This window comes from Papio anubis, chromosome 7, assembly GCF_008728515.1.
Source record: "Papio anubis isolate 15944 chromosome 7, Panubis1.0, whole genome shotgun sequence".
Lineage (NCBI taxonomy): Eukaryota > Metazoa > Chordata > Mammalia > Primates > Cercopithecidae > Papio > Papio anubis.
The window spans coordinates 43,554,443-43,576,103 of NC_044982.1; the positions used below are offsets into that span (position 1 = coordinate 43,554,443).

General features: G+C 36.6%; 1 protein-coding gene across 1 annotated transcript in view; it reads left to right on the plus strand.

The window, feature by feature from the left end:
• KCNH5 (potassium voltage-gated channel subfamily H member 5) overlaps positions 1–21,661 on the plus strand; it is a 341,017-nt gene that overhangs the window by 40,651 nt on the left and 278,705 nt on the right. Inside the window, exons 4-5 of the mRNA XM_003901908.5 lie at positions 3,087–3,215; positions 16,963–17,078. Of these exons, the coding sequence (XP_003901957.3) occupies positions 3,087–3,215; positions 16,963–17,078 (245 nt within the window). The remainder of the gene's footprint in view (positions 1–3,086; positions 3,216–16,962; positions 17,079–21,661) is intronic.

A 21,661-nucleotide genomic window follows, 5' to 3' on the forward strand; every position in this document is an offset into this window, starting at 1 on the left:
ATTGATAATTTGTAGGAGACCTGTATACCAAAAAACCCTTCATTTTCATATGGTTTGTTAACGCTTCAATAATTTAGATATGTACTCCAAATTTAGCAAATAATGTAAGAATATTCCCTATAACTAAGGTCATTCACTCTCTGACATTTAAACAAAAATAAACAAACATCTGCCTGACTTTAAAGCCCCAAAGACAAGTCCATAGTTTCTGAGTTTCTCAAAAAATATCTTAGTGAAGCCTAGGTGACATAGCAAGACCCTGCGTCTTCGAAAAAAGAAAAGCTGGGCATGAAGGCACATGCCTGTAGTCCCAGCTACTCACGGGAGGCTGAGGCAGGTAGATCGCTTGGGCTCAGGAGTCCGAGGTTGCAGTGAGCTATGATCGTGCTACTGTATTCCAGCCTGGGTGACAGAGCAAGACCCTGTAGTAACAACCACCACAACAAAATATCTTTGTGGAATTTGTGTTTGTTTACTTTAAATCATGTTAGTAATTACTTGAATTTTACATTTCCAGAAGTCCTTCCAAGGTAGTTTAGATATTTTGCCTTGTGTTAATGGATTGAAATTATTATCTGACCATTGTTCAGGCCTATCTGGTTCTTTCCAGATAACTCTCTATGCAGATAAGTTCCTGCTTATAGCCAATAGGATATATACCCCATAGCATTGTAAATTAAAACTCATGCCTGCTTTCTGTGTGCTATCTACATTGGGTTTTGTTTTTGTTTTCCTCTTTAGTGAAGGATAGGTGTTATCCATGTATTATAATGGAGGTTTGCTATATAATTGCAGCTTTTAAAAAAGCTGAAAGGTTTTGAATATCAACTGAGAAAAATATGTTTTTGTGATTTAAAAAAAAATGTTACGTAGAAAAATTCACATCTGTAGAAAACTGTTTTGGGGATGGCTACATGCCAAGTTCTCCCAATACTTCCTTTAAGTAATTAGGTTAAACATCATTTTGCAAATGGGGGAATTGAGGCATCTGATTGAATATGCATCACCATTGAAATTTTAGTTTGCAGCCTCTGTTCTGTAGGTCCGGTGCTCTGATTAGCAGGGGGCTGTTTCTACTGTGGGGAAAGAAGATAGCTCTGAGCTTAAAATAGCTCTTTCTGTGTACTCAAAGGCAGAATTGACAGCTGAGGCTCCTCCAAGTCATCAATGCTGAAACTCTGCACTGAGATTCGGCGGCAGCAGGTTCCTCTGCTTAACCCTCCCAGACTCCCCAGCCCTCTGAACCCCAAATCCAGAATATGAAGGATCTATCACCAGATACTTGGCAGATACTGAGCCTACTTGGGGTAGTATGACCCTGTGGCTTGGAAAGTTGAAAAACAATTACCTTCATATCTAAAGCAGTTTTAAAGAGAGCCCAGACTCTGCCAGAATTTGAAAAGTTGCAGTTTTCACAGGAGGGTATGAAATCTAACATCATCTCTTTCTGTTCGGATTTCTAACAGACCTTGGAAAATGACTTCTTTTTTTAGTGCCCTTTACTCTTTGTTTATGACCCTTCTGCCTCAAGCTCACTGTGTTGGAATAGCCATAGGCCATGTATCCACTAACGTCTGGGCCTGGTGATTTGTAAAACTGTGCACATCACTCACAGTTCCTGGACATGCTGTGTAAAATACGAAAACAGAAAAAAATGAACAAGCCTCTAGGGGAGATGATGTGATTATTTTTGAGGTCTGTGTCTTATTCTACCACATTTTGGAAAGGGCCACGTCCTTCCATAGGCCCCCTGGGGTTGCAAAAAACCTGATTGTCACAGCTGAATAGTCCCATAGAAATCTCCTTTCTCTAATTCTCTGACTTCTTGAGCTTGGTAGTTATCTCATCTTGTCTAAATGAAAAATTGCCCTTTGTGGTGACATTAGGTGACTTTTTAATTTTTTATTTTTTTAGGCTATGGGAATAGAAGTGCTTCTTATTCAGTTCTCAATGGAAGCTAGTAAAAGGCTAGGGTCTTACCTACAGACAATTAATAGCTGCATGTTTCACTCCCTAAATCCTAAACCTTATAAAAACCTTTATGTCTTAAAATAGAATATTTGGAGGGGCTTTACTACACTGTGGCTTGAAGAAAATATGATGAGAAAAATGTCTCTTTGATTGTAATGTAAATGTGTCTCTTTGATTGTAATGGAACCTTCCTCCAGTGTTTTATCACCTAACAGATAATCACACTTTGAAGGCATTTATTGTGCCTTCACATATTTATATTTGTTATATGCCAGTTCCTGATTTGTCCAAATTGTAAGCCTTGAATACTTTGATACCCTCTGCCCTAGAGGACAGAGTCTGCAGTAGCCATCCTTTGAAGAATGTGTTGATAGAGTCCAGCTTCATGCTCTTTGAGTGAGCGAGGTAGGAAGCAGTGGCTTGAAAGGATGCCTGGGGATCTCAAAGGCTGGGGACATGTCTTTTTTTTCCTTCAGGCTGCCTTAACAGTTTCAAGTAGAGCTCTGTGTACATCAGGCATCAAGTTTTGCTGACATCCTCTCTCTCTGATGTGGGGATGCAGTCAAAGCCATAGAGCTATCATATAAGTCTATCTGACTGATGAGAGAGCCTTGGGATAGAAACAGTATTTTAGATGTTCCTCTAAGAGGAATGCTTATTAGAGGATCAGGTATGGCTGTTGCAGTTAATTGGGAACACTTGTCAAAGTGACAAGACGAGAGAAGCAGGTATGAGTGATCACAATTGGTAAGACTCTCAGAAGAAAGTTGGTGAGAGTAGCAGTGGTAGAGGGACCCAGACCTACAGGTGATGCTGGGGTTGCTTAAGTAGCAAGACGGCCTTTGTGTTCCTGCGCTGTGAAATGACAGCCTGTGCTTTACTTTAGAATTTGGATATTTTGGCTTGAATACTGTGTGTATTAAATTTGAATAATTGGTAGTTGATACAAAATTAAAGGTTTATTGACTATTTGTAGTGATTAATATGCTATTGTTTTGGTGTTGATTCCTGGCCTAGCTGTTGGCAGCTGAAGGAAGAAAGAAGCCAGGAGACCAAAACATTGCTGTGGCCATGCCACACTCTAATGTCCTTTCCCCAACTTCTCTCTGTTACAGGAACCCCTGTTTGGTTTTATATGCAAATTGCACCAATAAGAAATGAACATGAAAAGGTGGTCTTGTTCCTGTGTACTTTCAAGGATATTACGTTGTTCAAACAGCCAATAGAGGATGATTCAACAAAAGGTAATTTTCAAAAGAATTACTACATTGGAAAATTAGGCTGTTGCTAAGAGATCTTATTATTTTACCTCCACTCATTGAACTGGAAAGCAAAATTCTACTGTGAGGCCTTTCTTTTGCTTCATTGCTTGGAATCTGTTTTATTCAATCATATTGTCGCAATAGAAATAGCATGGCTATCCAAAGTTGACATATAGATGGGTTAACTTGTAGCATGAGTAAGAAATTTTATAGAGCATTTTTGTTGTTGTTGTTTTTTAGTCAAAGTCTCACTCTGTTGCTTGGGCCAGAGTGCAGTGATATTATCTCTGTAATTTCCGTCTCCCAGGCTCAAGTGATCCCCCTACCTCAGCCCCCTGAGTACCTGGGACTACAGGAGTGCACCACCATATCTGGCTAATTTTTCCATTTTTTGTAGAGTCAGGGTGTCGCTGTGTTGCCAAGGCTGGTTTCAAACTCTTGGGCTCAAGTTATCTGCCCACCTTGGCCTCCCAAAGTGCTGGGATTACAGGCGTGAGCTATGCACCTGACTGAGCATTGTTAATTTTGAATCAATATAATTGGAATTTCAACACCACATACCATGGTGAGCTTTAGAACCCAAATGCAAGAATTGGTGAAATGGTTTGAGTGAAATCTAACTAGAGCTCAGTTGGTTAGTTGATTGAATTTTGTTGAATTAAAGTTGTAATAGTTGACTTTTTCAAGTTATTTTTCGGTTTTTATTTATTCTGTTGTGTAGTGCCTAGGCTATATGTTGCTAGATTATGGAAAGAATAATTTTGTCATCAGGAGAGTGGCTGGCAAAATGCAAACTTTCTGACTGTAGTCTTACTGACTAAAATAGTCAAAGAGACTGCTATAGAAACTACTAGTCAGTGGCATGTGCTTTTACCTCCTTTTCTTTGTAATTTATTCCCAATTTATTCTCTCCAATTATGTTTAAATTAGAAACTGGTGTCATATAAATGAAGAATTTCAAATAACCTTAGAAGTAGTTTTTATGAAATGTTATTTTTAATAATCTCTTAGGAAACTGAAAATAAAATGTCTCCCTCTTTGCATTTGGCAAACATCGCCTTTCCTTACTTCTTTTTAAAAAACTGGCATAGAAACTTTAATCTTTCCAACTGTAATCATAATTATAGAAAAAATCACATTAAGTTTATTCCTTGCATAGGAGCTCACGTATGTAATATTGTATCTGCTCAGTTTCTGGTTAACATCAAATTGCAAGAGGAGAATTTTTACAGTGTGTAAATCATTCAAAGTATGACAGAGAACAATTTATTTGTACTTTGAAGATCGAATAAAGTATTCGGTTTGGACCCATACTCCCTGTTTCTATGCCTTTACACATAGACTCAGTGCCTAGGAAATTTAAGATAACTATAAATACTGCTTTTAAATTGAACAGTCTTCTAATAGTATTTAGATTTAGTGCTCATTTGCTTGTTTTAACATTCGTGGTGCTCCATCCAACAGCCAGAGAATACGTATTCTTAACCTCACATGGAGTGGACCGTTCACCAGAGAGATCACATTCTGGGCCATAAAGCCTACCTTAATAAATTTTAAAAAATATAATCTTAAAAAGTATGTTCTCAGACCAAAGTGGAATTAAACTAGAAATGAGTAACAGAAAGATATCTGGAAGATCCTGAAATATTTGGAAATTAAACATGTTTCTAAATAAATCAAAGCAGCAGCCTTAAGATAAGTTAGAAAAATATTTTTAACTAAAGAAAAATGAAAATGGCCGGGCACGGTGGCTCAAGCCTGTAATCCCAGCACTTTGGGAGGCCGAGACGGGCGGATCACGAGGTCAGGAGTTCGAGACCATCCTGGCTAACACGGTGAAACCCCGTCTCTACTAAAAAATACAAAAAACTAGCCGGGCGAGGTGGCGGGCGCCTGTAGTCCCGGCTACTCGGGAGGCTGAGGCAGGAGAATGGCGTAAAAACCCGGGAGGCGGAGCTTGCAGTGAGCTGAGATCCGGCCACTGCACTCCACCCTGGGCGACACAGCGAGACTCCGTCTCAAAAAAAAAAAAAAAAAAAAAAAGAAAAATGAAAATACAATTTATCAAATTTGTGAGATGCAGCAAAAGCAGTGCTTAGAGGGAAATAGGTAACATTAAATGCATATATTAGAAAAGAAGAAAGACATAAAATCAATAACCTAAGATTCTACATTAGAAACTAGATAAAGAAAAACAATTTAAACCAAAGCAAACTGAAGACAAGAAATAATAAACCTTACAGCAGAAATCAATGAACTAGGCAACAGGATAACATCAGAGAAAATCACAAAAACCCAAAGCTGGTTCTTTGAATAGGTCATTAAAGTTAGTAAACCTCTAGCCAGGCTAACAGAAAAAAGGATAAAGACACAAATTACCATTTATCAGAAATTAAAGAAGGGTCGCTACTATTCATCCCATGGACATTCAAGCAGAATAAAGGGTTACTGCAAACAACTCTATAGCTACCATTGATAAGCTGGATGAAACAGACCAGTTCCTTGAAACATGAAAACTACCAAAACTTACAGAAGGAAAAATAGATAAACTTCATTTGCTCTTTATTTATTTAAAAAATTAATAATAATTAATAATCTTCCAAAACCAAGAAAAGACCAGGTGCAGGTGATTTCATGGTAAGCTCTACCAGTTTAGGGAAGAAATTTAGGGAAGAAATAATACCAGTTCTTCAAGTCTTTTCCAGATAATAGAAGCAGAGGGAGGTCTCTTAACTTAACTCTGAGGCAAGCACTACCCATATAGCAAAACCAGAAAAAGACATTACAAGAAAGGGAAACTACATATATATATATATAAAATATATATAGTCTATATATTTATATATAATATATAGATTATATATAGTCTATATATTTATATATAATATATATATAATATATATATTATATGTGTGTGTGTGTATATATATATATATTTTTTTTTCTTCTTTGAGACGGAGTCTCACTCTGTCACCCAGGCTGGAGTGCAGTGGCACGATCTCGGCTCACTGCAAGCTCCGACTCCCAGGTTCACGCCATTCTCCTGCCTCAGCCTTCCAAGTAGCTGGGACTACAGGCCCCTGCTACCACACCTGGCTAATTTTTTTGTGTGTTTTTAGTAGAGATGGAGTTTCACCGTGTTAGCCAGTGGTCTCAATCTCCTGACCTCGTGATCCACCTGCCTCGGCCTCCCAAACCAATATTTTTCATGAATATAGATTCAAAATCCTCTACAAAAATTAAATTCATCATTGTCTAAAAAGAATTATGACAACCAAGTGGGGTTTATCCCACTTATGCAAGGCTGGTTTAACATTCAAAAACCAATTGCTGTAATCTACCATACAAACATGTAATTCACAAAATAATGAAGAAAAGTCATGATTATGCCAGTCAGCACAGAGAAAGCACTTGATGAAATCCAGCACTTGTTCTTGATAAAAACTCTCAGTCAAGTTTGAATAGAGGGGAACTTCTCTAGTTTGATAAGGAACATCTATAAAAAGCCTATAATATTCTAACTATTTTTTCTTGTACCCGTTAACCATCTCCCCACCCTCCCCACCAACTACCCTTCCCAGCCTCTTGTAACCATCCTTCTACTCTCTGTGTCCCTGACATCACTTGTTTTGATTTTTACATAACTAAAAGAGCTTAATTGGATTGTTTGTAACACAAAGGATAAATGTTTGAGGGGATAGATACCTTGTTCTCCATGATGTGGCTATTATGCATTGCATGCCTGTATCAAAATGTCTCATATACCTATAAATATATACAGCTACTATGTACCCACAAAAATTAAAAATAAAAAAATTCTACTGCTAACAGTGGTCTATATCTTAAAGTTATATATTTTTAAACAAAAGAGAAATGATTGGTGTCAGATTTGTGACCTAACATATTCTTCAAATGAATTTTTCTTGCCTTCATGCATGAATGATAATCAGACAGAATAAAAAGCTTTGATCATAGTCTTTTCCTCTCAAAAAAATATGTATTTGTATTTGCACTAGATGATTGTTGTTTTCTCTCATTTACTTTAAGTGATTTCATGGCACAGTGAAGTTGGCCAAAGAAAGTACAGTACTTTCGCAGCAGTTTTGACCGGCTGAACCTAAGTGGTGGTGTCAGTAACTACATATCTATTTATGGAAACTGAAAGTTGGCAACATTTTGCAATGAAGTTGGGGAAAGGGTACTGATATTGAAGGGTTGACTTTTCTTTCTGAAATTAATGCCTCTCCATTTATCTGCATCCCCACACCGGAATCACAGAATTCTTTGTAAGGCTCAGTCCCTTTGAAATGAATAATTCATTTTTATAAAAAATGATATTTGAAAAAGCTCCAGACAACTCCTTGATTTTTTAACTATGGGTTTGATAGACATGTAAATTAGAATTTATAGGGAAAATCAGACCCCATTGTGAAAAGCATTAAAGAAAAAGATCTCTTTCCAGTGCCAGAATCTGTAGATGAGCTTATTTTAAATAGACTTTTGAGACTTCTCTGTATCTTCCAAACACATAGCAGATTACCAAAAAAGTATTGTAAAATGTAACTATGAATGGTGTGTGTGAGCTGCTTTCAATTATTCATGTGAACTGTACATTTAACATGAAAAATTCAGTACAAATAAAATATTTATGCTATTAAGTCATCATCCTATATCTTGAAACTAGCAGTGTAGGAAAGTATGTTTTAAAATATTGGCATAAGCACCTATCTTTCAGCTTTTTAAATCAAGTAAAGGAACCATGGAACTTTTGGGAAATAATGGATGAGATGACATGATAACACCATAATATCAAAATAATTTGGGTGTAGAGCATTGAACTTGGATATAGTAGACTGGCTGTTGATTCTATTTTGGGCACCAGAGTTACTTAACCTGAGCCTTTTCAGGACTCTTATAGGAATATTTTATCCTCCTTGTCTTACATTTATCTATTTTTTTTCCCAACAGAAAATTGGGAATATGGTGCAGGCACGATTCTAGGTCCTGGAGATACAAAGTCCCTCCTGTCACATTCTAGTGGGAGAGGCAAACAAGTAAATATATAGTGGAAGCTTTCTTTTGATTGCTCCCATTGTCTCAGTAAAAACAGGAATCACAGTTATCAACTGAGAGTAAAGATGGCGAAGGATGTGAGAAGAGTGGAGTGTGTCTGAATTGGTTATCTAAGAGAGTGGAATAGTGAATGGACAAGAGAAACACAGGAGGATTTCTGAGCCAAACAAAGTTCCATTTCAGGCTAGTGGTCATAAATTTCACTAGTTACCTATGAGCATAATATTGTGTTTTAATCCACTCATATTTAGTCAAAGAGGTGTAGATGCAGAAGTAAGTGAAAAGTTGTGTTTATCCAAAGTTGAAGTTTGGTCAGGTGAGTAAGAGAAGACTCAGGGACTCCAAAGATCTGGGAGTTGAGGATGTTTACAAGGGTGTTTGCAAAATTTTGAAGAAATACTTCATTGATAAAAACTCTGCCAGCATATAAGAAATAGTGTTTTAGCATTCAGAACAGACACGTGAATCTACACACTGGCAAAATCGAAATGTAATCCCAGAGCAAGGACTTTTTACCTTCTTAGCATGAAAGGGGCCAGGTGATTGGAGCAAGGCGTCCAAGTCCTTGCAGGATTTGCCAAAATTGACCGGAATTAACATCAATCTCCTACTTGTATCGATATTTTTACCAAGAAACTTAGACATATGATTGAAAGACTTGAATAAATGGATTCATTCTGAATTTTATTTCTGAATCATATCTGGGACAATAATTATAACATGTGAGGGCAGCCAACTAATTTGCATGTACCTCTTCCTTGTAATCAATCTATGATTACCAAACTTTTATTCTGAATTGATGTTTTGTCATTGACTGGCACTGGGTAATGTCAACAATACCTTTGAATTATACCATGATGGATGGTTGCAAAAACCATTGAAAGGGAAGGAAGCCAGTGTTGATGGAGTAGTTAATATATGCCAAGAACTTTATATTCATTATTGGTCATTTCTATATTTCTGAAAATTAGTATTGTTATCTCCATTTTACTGTTGAAGATTCTGACACTCAACATCTGACTGATTTCAAATCCCATGTTCTCTCTATTGCACCCATGCTGCCCCATCCTTCTCAGTGGAGACTTATTGTTGAGGTTTAACTACCTCAATCCCTTGTTTTCCTTTCTCCCCACAAAAATGAAGCACAGGTTGAGAATATTCTCATTCGGATAGAATTATGCTGCTTTGAACCAAATAAACTAACTGATAATAATTTAAGGGGGCATAGTGTTCCTGTTGTTTTTTGTTCCTGGTATTGAGGTCTTGATATTGTTGTTCAGGTAATCAGTCAGTGGTACCTGATACATTATTTATAATAATACAAAGAGGAAAATTACAGCCAAGAAATCCATTCTGTTGATTATCCATATGTGTTCTAAAAGAGATGGCCTAAATCTCTGCCCATTTATACTGTACAGTATTTTCAAACAGACTCCAAAACTGCCAAGATAATTACAGTGTGAAATATCTTGTGCCAAATAGTTATGGCATCTTCTTGCCAATAATTGAGACAAAAAAAATTCCCATAGAATAAAAAATAACAGCCAAAATAGCAAGCTTCTCCTTGTGGAAGCCAATGGTTTTCTTTAGAGAGGAAACAACAGATGAAATATGAGTAATTATACTATGTAGTCTCTTTGGCCAAGAGTATAATTGTTTACCTAAGCTTTTTTCTTATAGATTAGAATCTTGTGTTGCAGTCTAGTAGATTGATTTAACTGCCTCTGTGACTTCTTTTTATTTTTAAGATTAGGCAGTCCATGACAAAGAGGTTAATTGCAACCCAATAGAGCTAAACTAATGTTTTATTAAGAAGGAGTTGGCATCCTGAGCTTTTAGGAGAACAAATGTTCTCATAATGCCATGAACAACTTACAGAGCAAGTATTAGGCTCTTCATATTCAGCTGTCTGTTCACATTACCCTATATCGACCACATCTAAGTAACATCAGCAAACTTTGCTGAATAATCAGTCACACCAGTTAGGTCTCTAAAGGTGAGATCAGTAAATGTATCACTGGGAAATGTTGAAACTGCTGATACGTCTTTTTTCTCTGACCTAGACAGTATGGCAGCTCAACTTTTTCAAAGTTTGTACAGTACAAGTTGGTGAGAGATCAAATGAACTAATATAGCTAATAATAGGTAATTCCAACGTGTTCAAGAACACAAAGGGATTGGTATAAGACATTGTTAGTGATAGCAAAAATTTAGAATCTACTTCAATGTGCATGATTGAAACATATGTGTGATCAGGAAGGAGCAAATTATCAATTCTCTGAGATGATAGAGGTGCAGGTAAGAACCAGGTGCCGTGGTGGTTTAGTCTGGAGGTGGATGGGAGAGAAGGGAAACTGAAGCCTGTCACATTTCTATGACCATTTTGCCCAAAGCAATCTATAGATTCAATGCCATTCTTATCAAAATACCAATGTTATTTTTTTACAGAATTAGAAAAACAATTCTAAAATTCATATGGAACTAAAAAAGACCCCAAATAGCCAAAGTAATCTTAAGCAAAAAGAATAAAACTGAAGACATCACATTACCTGACTTCAAGTTATATTACAAAGCTATAGTAAACTCAACAGCACAGTACAGGTATAAAAATAGACATATTGATCAATGGAACAGAATAGAGAACCCAGAAATAAAGGCACATATTTACAGCCAACTGATCTTTGACAAAGCCCATAAGAGCATACACTGGGGAAAGGAGACCTTTTTCAATAATTCATGCTGGAATAATTGGATTGCCAAATGCAGAAGAATGAAACAGGGCCCCCTATCTCTTGTCATATACAAAAACCAACTCAAGATGGATTAAAGGCTTAAACATAAGACTTGAAGCTATAAAAATACTAGGAGAAAGTCTAGGAAAGCCTCTTTTGGACATTGGTCTAGGCAAAGAATTCATGACAAAGACCTCAAAAGCCAAGACAGCAAAAATAAAAACAGACAAATGGAACTTAATTAAACTAAAAAGCTTCTGTACAGCAAAAGAAAGAACCAACAGAGTGGACAGATGACCTGAAAAATAGAAGAAAGTATTTGCAAACTATTTATTCAACAGAGGACTAATATCTAGAATTTATAAGGCACCCAATTCAACAACAACAACAACAACAACAAAATAACTCCATTAAAAAGTGGGGAAAGGATGTGAATATATATTTTTCAAAAGAATACATACAAATGGCCAACAGTATATGAAAAAATGCTTGACATCACTAATCATCAGAGAAATGCAAATTAAAACTACAATGAGATATCCTCTCACAACAATCAGAATGGCCATTAAAAAGACAAAAAATAACAGATGTTGGTAAGGATGTGGAGAAAAGGGAACTCTTGTACACTGTTGGTGGGAATGTAGGTTAGTAGAACCTCAATGGAAAACAATATGGTGATTTCTCAAACAACTAAAAATAGAACTACCATTTGATCTGGCAATCCTGCTACTGGGTATGTACCAAAAGAAAATAAATCTTTACACCAAAAAGATACCTTCACTCATATGTTTATCGCAGCACTATTCACAACTGCAAAGATAGAATCAATCTAATTGTCCATCAGTGGATGACTGGATAAAGAACATGTGGCATATATACACAATGGGATGCTACTCAGCCATAAAAAAGAATGTCTTTTGCAGCAACATGAATGGAATTGGAATCCATTATCTTAAGTGAACCAACCCAGACACAGAAAGACAAATATCACATATTCTCACTCATTAAGTAGGTGTTAAAAATGTGTACACATGGATGTAGAGAGTGGAATGATAGACATTGGAGACTTGGGAGGGTGAAGGCATGGGAGAGGGTGGATGATAAGAAATTCTTAATGAGTACAATATATGTTATTCAGGTCACAGTTAACCTAAAAGCCCTGACGATTATACAATTGATGCATGTAAAGAAATTGCACTTGTACTTCATAACTTTATATAAATTAAAAAGAAGATTATCATGTTTCTGTTTTTATCAATAACGTTTTTGGCAGGGGTTTGTGCTGACAGTAAGGAGAGAAGGACAGCATAGGCGTTGTGAGAAAAATCCTAACTCTTTGGAAATGGAACTGCAAGAAGGCCCTAATCAGAGACAAATTGAAAGATTACTGAGTAGCTCAGAAAGCTCATCTTTGAATGCTCCCATTGATTTTAATGTGGACCAAAACATTCCTTTGCTTTGCATTGATTCTCCATGTTCTAGGGCGTTTTGATAGCAAAACTCATAAATGATTACTCAATTTTACAACTGCCTTTGGCTTTGATTTCTCTAGGAAGAAGGAATCCTTTCCAAGTCTTTTCTTCTAAATTTCTCTCTTCTGGTACGTCTGAGTCAGTTCAACATCTACCACCACTCTTTTTTTTTTTTTTCTGCCAGCAGTTCCCCAGTTCTCTTTCTGAAAGCAGATTATAATCCTTAACACTTCCAGAATTCCTTCCCCAACCTTCCTTACCATGCCTTTCCTACCTTCTTCAACCAAAAGACTTCTTTCATATAAGCTATGCTGATACCTAAGAACTGAATATATTTTCTTCTTTAAATTTTAAATATTTATGTATATTGCAGATGCTGTAGTCCTATTTAACTTATTTCCTCATTAATCATCATTAATTCATTCACTAAACAAAACCATTCAGTAAAACATTCCACAAAAACAGATCTAGTGCCCACTATGTGTTAGTCAACCATGGTAATATGGTCTGGCTCTGTGTTCCCACCCAAATCTCATCTTGAATTGTAATTTGAATTGTAATCCCCACAGTGGGGGAGGGACCTCATGGGAGGTGATTAGATTACGGGGGCGGTCACCCCATGCTGTTCTCATTATAGTGAGTAAGTTCTCCTGAGATCTGATGTTTTTATAAGGGGATTTTCCGCTCTTGGCTTGGCACTTCTTGCCGCCATGTAAAGAAGGATGTGTTCGCTTTCGCTTCTGCCATGATTACATGTTTCCCAAGGTCTGTCCAGCCATGTGGAACTGTGAGTCAATTAAACCCCTTTCCTTTATAAGTTACCCAGTCTCAGGCAGTTCTTTATAGCAGAATGAGAATGGGCTAATACCAAGGATAGAAAATACAAGATCTGGCACCTAAAAGTCACATGATGCAGTCAATTCCCTTTTCATCTATGTTCAAGGGTAGTCTTACTCAGAATATGCTGACTTAAAACATTTTTAGAATAATGGGTTAATATTACCTTTCTCTTTCATTTTCTTTCTGTTTTTTAAATCAATGATAGTCCTATTTTTACTCTTGGAGAAAAATGCCTGTGTTTTATTTTTACTGTTTAAAAATGATTTTTTTCGTTCAAGAAACTAAAATAAGCTAAAGAAAAGAGATAAAATATTCCTTGATCACACTGACTTCGTGTATAAAATAAGGTACACACATATGCAGACATTTGTACAAGTATTTTTCTATTAGGAACTACTGCTTACTCATTAAGAAACACAGTTGTAGTATGTGCTCGTGATGGCTTCAAATGGAAAACCAGAGGATGATAATAAGCTTTCATTGTCATATTTCTCCTTCCTCACATTTATTTTCATGAATGATACTGTGAAATCAGAGAAAACCTGCAATTTGATGATATGTATTCTTTTATGGATCATTTAATTTATTCCTAAATGTCTCCTTTTTTTTTGTCAAAATATTTTTTTGGATAAACCTTTTTTTCACACAGGGAATGAAAGTGGGCATTTCTTTTAATCCAATTGAGTTATATCAAGAGCTGTAATTTTACCTGTTTTGGAAATCTGAGCCTTCAGTAAGTAAAAAATTGACTTGGAATTTTCTAGAAATAGTCAAGGCAATTATAACATTCTGTTGATGTAAGGTGCACAAATTATCACCAGGTAAAATTATAATATACCTATGACTTATATAGTTACTGTCCTCCGAAGGTACCCTCATCACTTTTACCAAACAAAGCAAAACCAAACCAAAAACCAGGGATAATGAAACAAAATGAGATTTATTTTATATCTGATTTTTAAAGTTACAAATACAATTGATTTATGTTACGGTGTATTTTATGCCAGGCCCTGTTTCAAGTGGTAAGAATGGAGGGAAAAACAAGAGTTTAGCAAGAGTGACTATTATATTAATCAACAGTTGCATCAGTGTTGTTAGTACCGGGTGAGGTATGCATTCCATGATGTGCATGTACAGAGGAGAGCACGTCTCACTTGTGGGTGAATCAAAGAAGCATTGAGGTAATGCTTTAACTGAGGCTGCAGTTACCAGGTTAAGTGTTAGCCAGACAGATGGGGGAGGGAAAAGACATTCCAGGCAGACAGAATGATTGTAACATGTGAAAACATGGAAACACAAAACAGCATAGGGTGTACAAAGAATTCCTAGTAGATTTAATTTTCATTTTGAATTTATTCTTTATTTGATTTGCTATTGATTTCAATAAGGCTGGGATGCAGAGCATGTGTGAGAAAGTGGCAAGAGAGAGGCAGAGCAAATCACTGGGATCAGAAAATAAATGACCTGTATACCAAGGATATACAGTGTTATCCTGGAGGCCTTCAGGTTTCTGTAAAGGGTAATAGGGTAAAAGGCATGTGTTTTAGAAAGAATTTTGCAAGCAATGAGGATGTGGTTTTGGAATGCTGCCTAACTCAGGTGAAAAATGGTATGTTGTCTGACATAGTAGGGTGCAGAGAGGAGATTCAATTTGAGAGATATTTATTGATGTTATAATCTATAAGGCTGGGAAATAATTGTGTGTGTGAGTGTGTGTGTGTGTGTAGGTAATAGTGAAAAGAGGATGGCGAATTTCAAGTTTCTCATTTGGGCAATTAGAAATATCTTTTTCTAATGGGGCCATTTGAGAAGATCAGGGATGCATGAATGAGGCAGAGTGGGTGATGAAGGGGTAAGATGGTATCAGTTTTGGACATGTTGAGTGTTGTCAGATGCCTGTAGAACACTGTAGTAAGAAAGGTCCAGTGGCTAATTAGACACATAAGTCTGGCACTCAAAAGAAAAAGTCTCAATTTGTCATAGAGATTGCATGTTGGTTTTTCATTAATGTTGAGTTTTTAGAGAGTTGGTGGCATATCTGATACCTTTTTTTGTTTCTGCAGCACATTGTACAGGGTAAGCCTTAGGCTTGCATATGATTCCCAAAACCTAACCTTTTTTTTGGTTCTAATTACTAGGATGCGGCCCATTAATGTAGAAGAAATAAAGACTTTCCATCAACTGATGCCAGTTTATTTCTTTTCCAATCCAGTTATTGAATACATAGAGAGACCTGAATTGGTGGGGCAATACAAAGCTTAAATGAAATCAGAATCAGCCTGAAGAATAGTAGTAAAGAATGATGTCACCTGCATTTTATGGTTTGACAGATATTAGGCAGGTGTACAGGTGTATTTCCAGAATTTCTTCCTTAATTTTTTTTTTTGTCATATTGTCTGAAATTTCATCATTGCCATCATTCCTTTGGAACATCAGGAGTTTTTCAGTTTTAAGGAGTTGCCTAATAAATGACCTCATGAAGGTAATAACAATTTTATTACCTGTTATTACCTGTAGAAGTTATCAGATAGTGTTAACAACATTTTTTAATGAATCGGAGCTTTTGAGATATCTAGAGGAAGGATAATTGAGACAGGACAAGAGTATGGCTGGTTATGTTCTATTTGTTCACCTCTTATTGACATTTCCTTGAGATTAATGATTTCAATGCTGGCAATTTGAGGCCCCAGAAGAAAATTCTTTCCTATTAAATTGCATTTCTTTCCCCCAAAAGTCACTGCTCTTTCAGAAGGCATTATTAACAATTCTAGATATTCCAAAAATAAATTTAGATATCACTGCAGTTGTTAATAACAGATAAATAACATTTTGCTATATTACAAGGAAGATGGAAGTGTGTGAGATAAACCATTAAAAGTAAGATTTGTTGCAATTCAGTTTTATTCTCTTATATCTACACACAAATGCATGAAGGACTTTTTATTAGGGCAAGGCAAGCTGCTATAACAAATAAATCCCCAACTTTCAGTGGCTTAATCCAATAGAAGCACATTTCTTGCTCATATAACAGTCCAAGGCAAAGGATCCTGGCTGGCATATGGCATTTTCCCACGCAGTTATTCAGCAGCTTTCCTATCCCTTTGGGCCTTGTCATTTGCATCCTTCCAGCTGGTAGAAAGAAAGAGAAATTATGGAGAAGTCACAGTTGCTTCTTTAATCATGGCATGGAAGTGACACACATTACTTCTGTCTACATTCCATGGGTGAGAATCAGGGACATAGGCCATACTAAGATGCAAGAAATTCTGGGAAATATGTTCCTGGTTGGACAGCTATTTCCCAGTAAGAAAGCTATACAATGCAAGGAGGAGCACAGAATTTTGTGAACAGCTGGTTGCCTTGGCTACGGGGACTATATCACAGATATGGGCAAAACACAAAGGTCACACATAAAAATTGCTCATTATTTTATAGCCACATTTCAAATATATGAGCACATGTATATAGAAGGAAAGAAAATACTTTTGTTTGATACTTTGCATTCATTTTGGATATTATGTGGTTGCTGAGATCTTTTTAATACTAGCAAGAATGTTGGATTTCTTATTCATTGTGTATGAGAAACTGAGACTTTCTTTCCTTATTTTTAAGGTTGGACGAAATTTGCCCGATTGACACGAGCTTTGACAAATAGCCGAAGTGTTTTGCAGCAGCTCACACCAATGAATAAAACAGAGGTGGTCCACAAACATTCAAGATTAGCTGAAGTAAGTATGAGACAAACTTTGCTTCCCAAGATGGTGGTGTTGGTACATTTTTCTTCCCCAAAATGATTTAATATAGATATTTCTGGCTATGATCTTATAAATACTTAGCTGATAATTTATGTTTCCCTTGTAGAAATATAGAAATCCCAAATATTTCTATTCATTCTCTCCAACTTTTGAAATGGGAGTGTAGCTTATGACATCCCATGTCATGTCTGTAGAGTTCAAGTTTTCTTTGAGCATATCAGATAGGGAGTTCTTTCATTGCTTCATGAGTATATGCAGCAAACACATATTCAGGGTATGCTCTGTGCTTGGCACTCTGCAAAGGATGTAAAGATAAATAAGAAATGGGCCCTGTCATCAAGGAGTTAAATACCCAACAGAAACTGATAATAAGATGTGAAAAAATGCAATGACAGGGTGCCGTGGGAGCCTGTGCAGGAGAATTTGCCCAAATGTGGGGCCCTAGGGAAGGCTGTATGAGTGAGATGATACCTGGACTGAGTGAATTCTGAAGGGAAAATGTGAGAGTTAGTCAGGTAAAGAAGGGATGCAGTTTATTCCTACTAGGGAGCCCAGCATGTACAAAGGCTCAGAGATGAGGTAGTATGATGACGTTGAGTATGACTTTAGTGTAGTTGAATTCAGATGGGGAAGGAGAAGGTAGGGTAGCATATAGTGAAATGGTGGTGGCTGGTGTCTCATGTGCCAGGAAAATGACCTTTGTGTCTCAGAAAAACCTCTCAAAGGAGGTGCATCCTAATTGGTTTCTTTTGCAATTTCATGTTTTTATTGTGTTAATTCAAAAACTTTATTCTAAGAAGAGGCCCATAGTTTTTACCAGATTGCCATAGGGATCCAAGGCACAAAATAATTAAAAACTCCTGCGTGACCTAGTGGCTTTGTGGAGAATGGGGAGGTAGGGAAACCAGTGAGGAAGTCCTAGCAGTAAGTAAGTCAGCATGACCACGGTTGTCAGCAAGATAGTGACAGCAGAAGCAAGTGGATTGCAGACACATTAAGATTAGAGTAAACACATTTGTTGATACATGAGAATAGTGTGTGAAACAAGGGGTTGAGTCCAGTGCGATTCTATGTTTTTTATTTAGACGACAGGGTAGATAGTACTGTTGGTTAATAAAATGATGAATGTAAGAGGAAGGAAAGACGATTTGAGGACAATGACCATGAGTTCGGTTTTGGGCATACTATAGGAAGTCCTAGTGGAGATGCCTGAATGGCAGTGAGATTTATGGGTTTGGCACTCTGGAAAGATATTTGAGTTTGAGTTGTAGGCTTCAGTATCATCCTTACAGTTATGGCTGTTCAAGTCATGTGACCAGATGATGTTACCCTGAGACTAAGGAGAAAAAAAATGAGGACAGAACTCTGAGGCAGCTAATAGCTTTATTGTTCGCATGTCTTCTATAACCATAATTTGTGTTACTGGTTTGAAAGATGCCAAAAAGCTCATTAAGCTACCAAAACTATGCTGAGCACTATGTTTGCACTCACAAAATATTCTCAGGTAACTTTTACCAAATGAGAGACAGATAAAATAAAATCCATATGCTTATCAGTTTTCTCTGCTGCAGAAAAGTGAGTCGAAGCCCTTCAGAGTAATTTTCTTAACTCATTGTAAATATAGACTTTGGTTTGGAGGAGATTAGGAAGTAAAGTATGTTCCCTGAATTTAGAAGACTATAGAGTTTTCCTTAGACCATGGCTAACAAAAAGACTTATTACAGTTTTCTGCTTTACACAGCACTGTTAGCTTGGGCAAAGATGAATCCTTTGATGTGCAGACATGTTTCTGAAGACCAAAATAAGACATTAATATAACTAAATATTAACTAATAATAATAATCACAATATTTAAAAGATAATATGCAATTAGTACAAGATTTAAAGCAGACAGTGAGATACAACTTTCTTTTGCAAAAATGCTTAGATTTTGGAGCTATTTACTCTTCTGCCTAAAGTTGCCTGTTTCTTTCTACAAATCAAGCTGAAATGTAGGAGGTTGTTTCTGTGATTGCTAATTTTTATAGTCATTATTCCTTCGGAGTCTTAACCACACCTTATTCAGGATTTTTCTTTTGTCTGTTACACAACAGAGTGAGAGCAAGTGGAAGGGGGACATAGAGAAGAAAATCTTCTCCCTTAGCACCCAGAATCACTCAGGATTGTTTTTCTCTATGTCCAGGGAAAAGAAAGAAACTTTCCCCTTGACATTTTCTCGTTTTTACTTTTGAGAAACATTCCTATTTCATCCCATCTGTTTTTTTTTTATTTGTTCTGTGATTAGTGTTAGTTTCTTTGCCAGTCACCCCTTATTCATAAACCTGGTTCTGATATAAAACTGCTTTCTGTGAGATCTTAGGATCGGTTTCAGAGAGCACACAGAAATAACAAGATTGTCAATAGACATTTAGTCTGAATACCTGCCCTGCAGCGCATGCTCTTAATCTCCAAAGATAGACATAAAAGAAATATCAAATAAGTACAGCAATATTGTTTTTCCAGTGGTACTCAAAACTCATATAATTTGCTCAATGCAAGTATTTGGTTTTGCTATGGAATTTTAGGCTCTTCCACTTTTCCAAGACAGATACATTTGATCTCAGTTCTACCTGATCCCCCAAATTTGGAGCTGATCCCCAGTTTCAAAGATTCCAGTCTCCATAAAGGTAGTTAATTAATTTTCCGCATGCCTTGACGCCCTGCTGATTGCCTTTAGCTTTTTCACTTTTATGTTGGGTAGAGATAAATGTATGCACCCCGCCACATCAGTCAGTGGGCCTGACTTTGTTGGAGTCAATGCTCTCAGATCTTCAGAGAGGAAGAATGTGTCTGTATTGGTACAAAAATACATCAAAAAAAGGTGATTTCATCCTCCCTCCACCAAAGGCTTGTTGCTTATAAAAGCACAAATGAAATAACAATGAAAGTGAAGAGTCTGTTACTCACTGTTTTATAAAAGAGCCCAGGGACAGAGTGAAGATTAAGGTAATGCTTTGCATATGAAAAAGATCAAGTTTAATTATTTTTTGTGCACTATTTTTTGTTGTTGCCATTTTCCTCTTCTTCCTCCTCCTTGTCCTCCTCTACCCTTTCCTCCTCCTTTTTGTCCTCATCTTGCGTTTTTTTGGAGGGCTTTACATACGCAAATCACTGTCTAGAGAATTGGGTCCTGAATGTCTAAAGAAATGTAAGACAGATCTTAACTTGGGCTGTACATTGTAAACACCTGGGAAGGTTTTGCAACTATAGATTCTCTGAGAACCCAACCAAGACCAATTTAATCATTCTCCAGGGTGGAGTCTAGGTATAAGTATACTGTATTCTTTTAAAACTTCCCCAGATGATTTTAATGTATAGCTAGGTTTAAGACTTTCTGAATTTAGGGTGATGCCATTGCATCTTTAGAGGAGACCTGCAATAATCCGGGGTACTGAGCAGGGCTGACATCTGTTAGCACAGTAGGCACAGTGTCCAGGGCCCCACAGCGCTTTTACGGGCCTATAAGATGTTTCAATTTCTATTAACAGCAGAAGAAAACAGAGTAACTTTTAGGTAAAAATGAAAATTGAATGTGTGATATTAATATATTTATCTTTATAGGAATGCTGTTATAATATATACACACATGCATATATATACACACATACATACATATATATATATATATATGTATGTATATACTTTTTTTTTTTTTTTGAGACTGTCTTGCTCTGTCGCCCAGGCTGGAGTGCAGTGAGTGGTGCGATCTCAGCTCACTGCAACCTCTGCCTCCCAGGTTCGAATGGTTCTCCTGCCTCAGCCTCCAGAGTAGCTGGGACTACAGGCATGTGCCACCACGCCCAGCTAATTTTTGTATTTTTAGTAGTGACGGGGTTTCACCATGAAGGAGTCCAGGAAGGAACGAAGGCTTAGGGTCCATGAAGGTGGTAATGCATCCTGGCACTGAGTTTGTTCTTATTTCCCAAGTTTGATTTATTTGTGGTTAAACATAGACTGTGTATATATAGATGGTAAACTACTAACATTGAATATGAAGGCAATTTTCATGTGTAGCACAATGAAATTGGAACTGACAGGCCAGTGGTTGAAAGGCAAAAGAAACACCACGATTATGTACAATTGTATATATATAATGCTTCACCCCAACATGACTTACACTCCTGGCAGGATAATTTGCTGTTAAGTAATTTAAGACATCATAGGAAAAATATAACTGAGGTACTGATAATGGCAAATACATAAAATATCTTCACAAGTATTCTTACAAACCCCAAAATAAAAACAACAATTCTAACATACAATTAAAGAGACTACCAATGATGTTTTCCATATCAAAAAATAGTAACAATGGATATTATATTCTTAGTTTTCCGATACATAAGTTCTGTATGTGAGAGGAACTTTAGGATACTCTCCCAAGCTTCCAAAGATGCTAGTATATTTGTTTTGTTTTTTGGCATATATTATAACTCAGAGTTACATGCTAACAAGTATTTTTATTTTTATCCATTCCTATATCTAAATATTTAATGCATTTATGATTTTATGATTTGGAC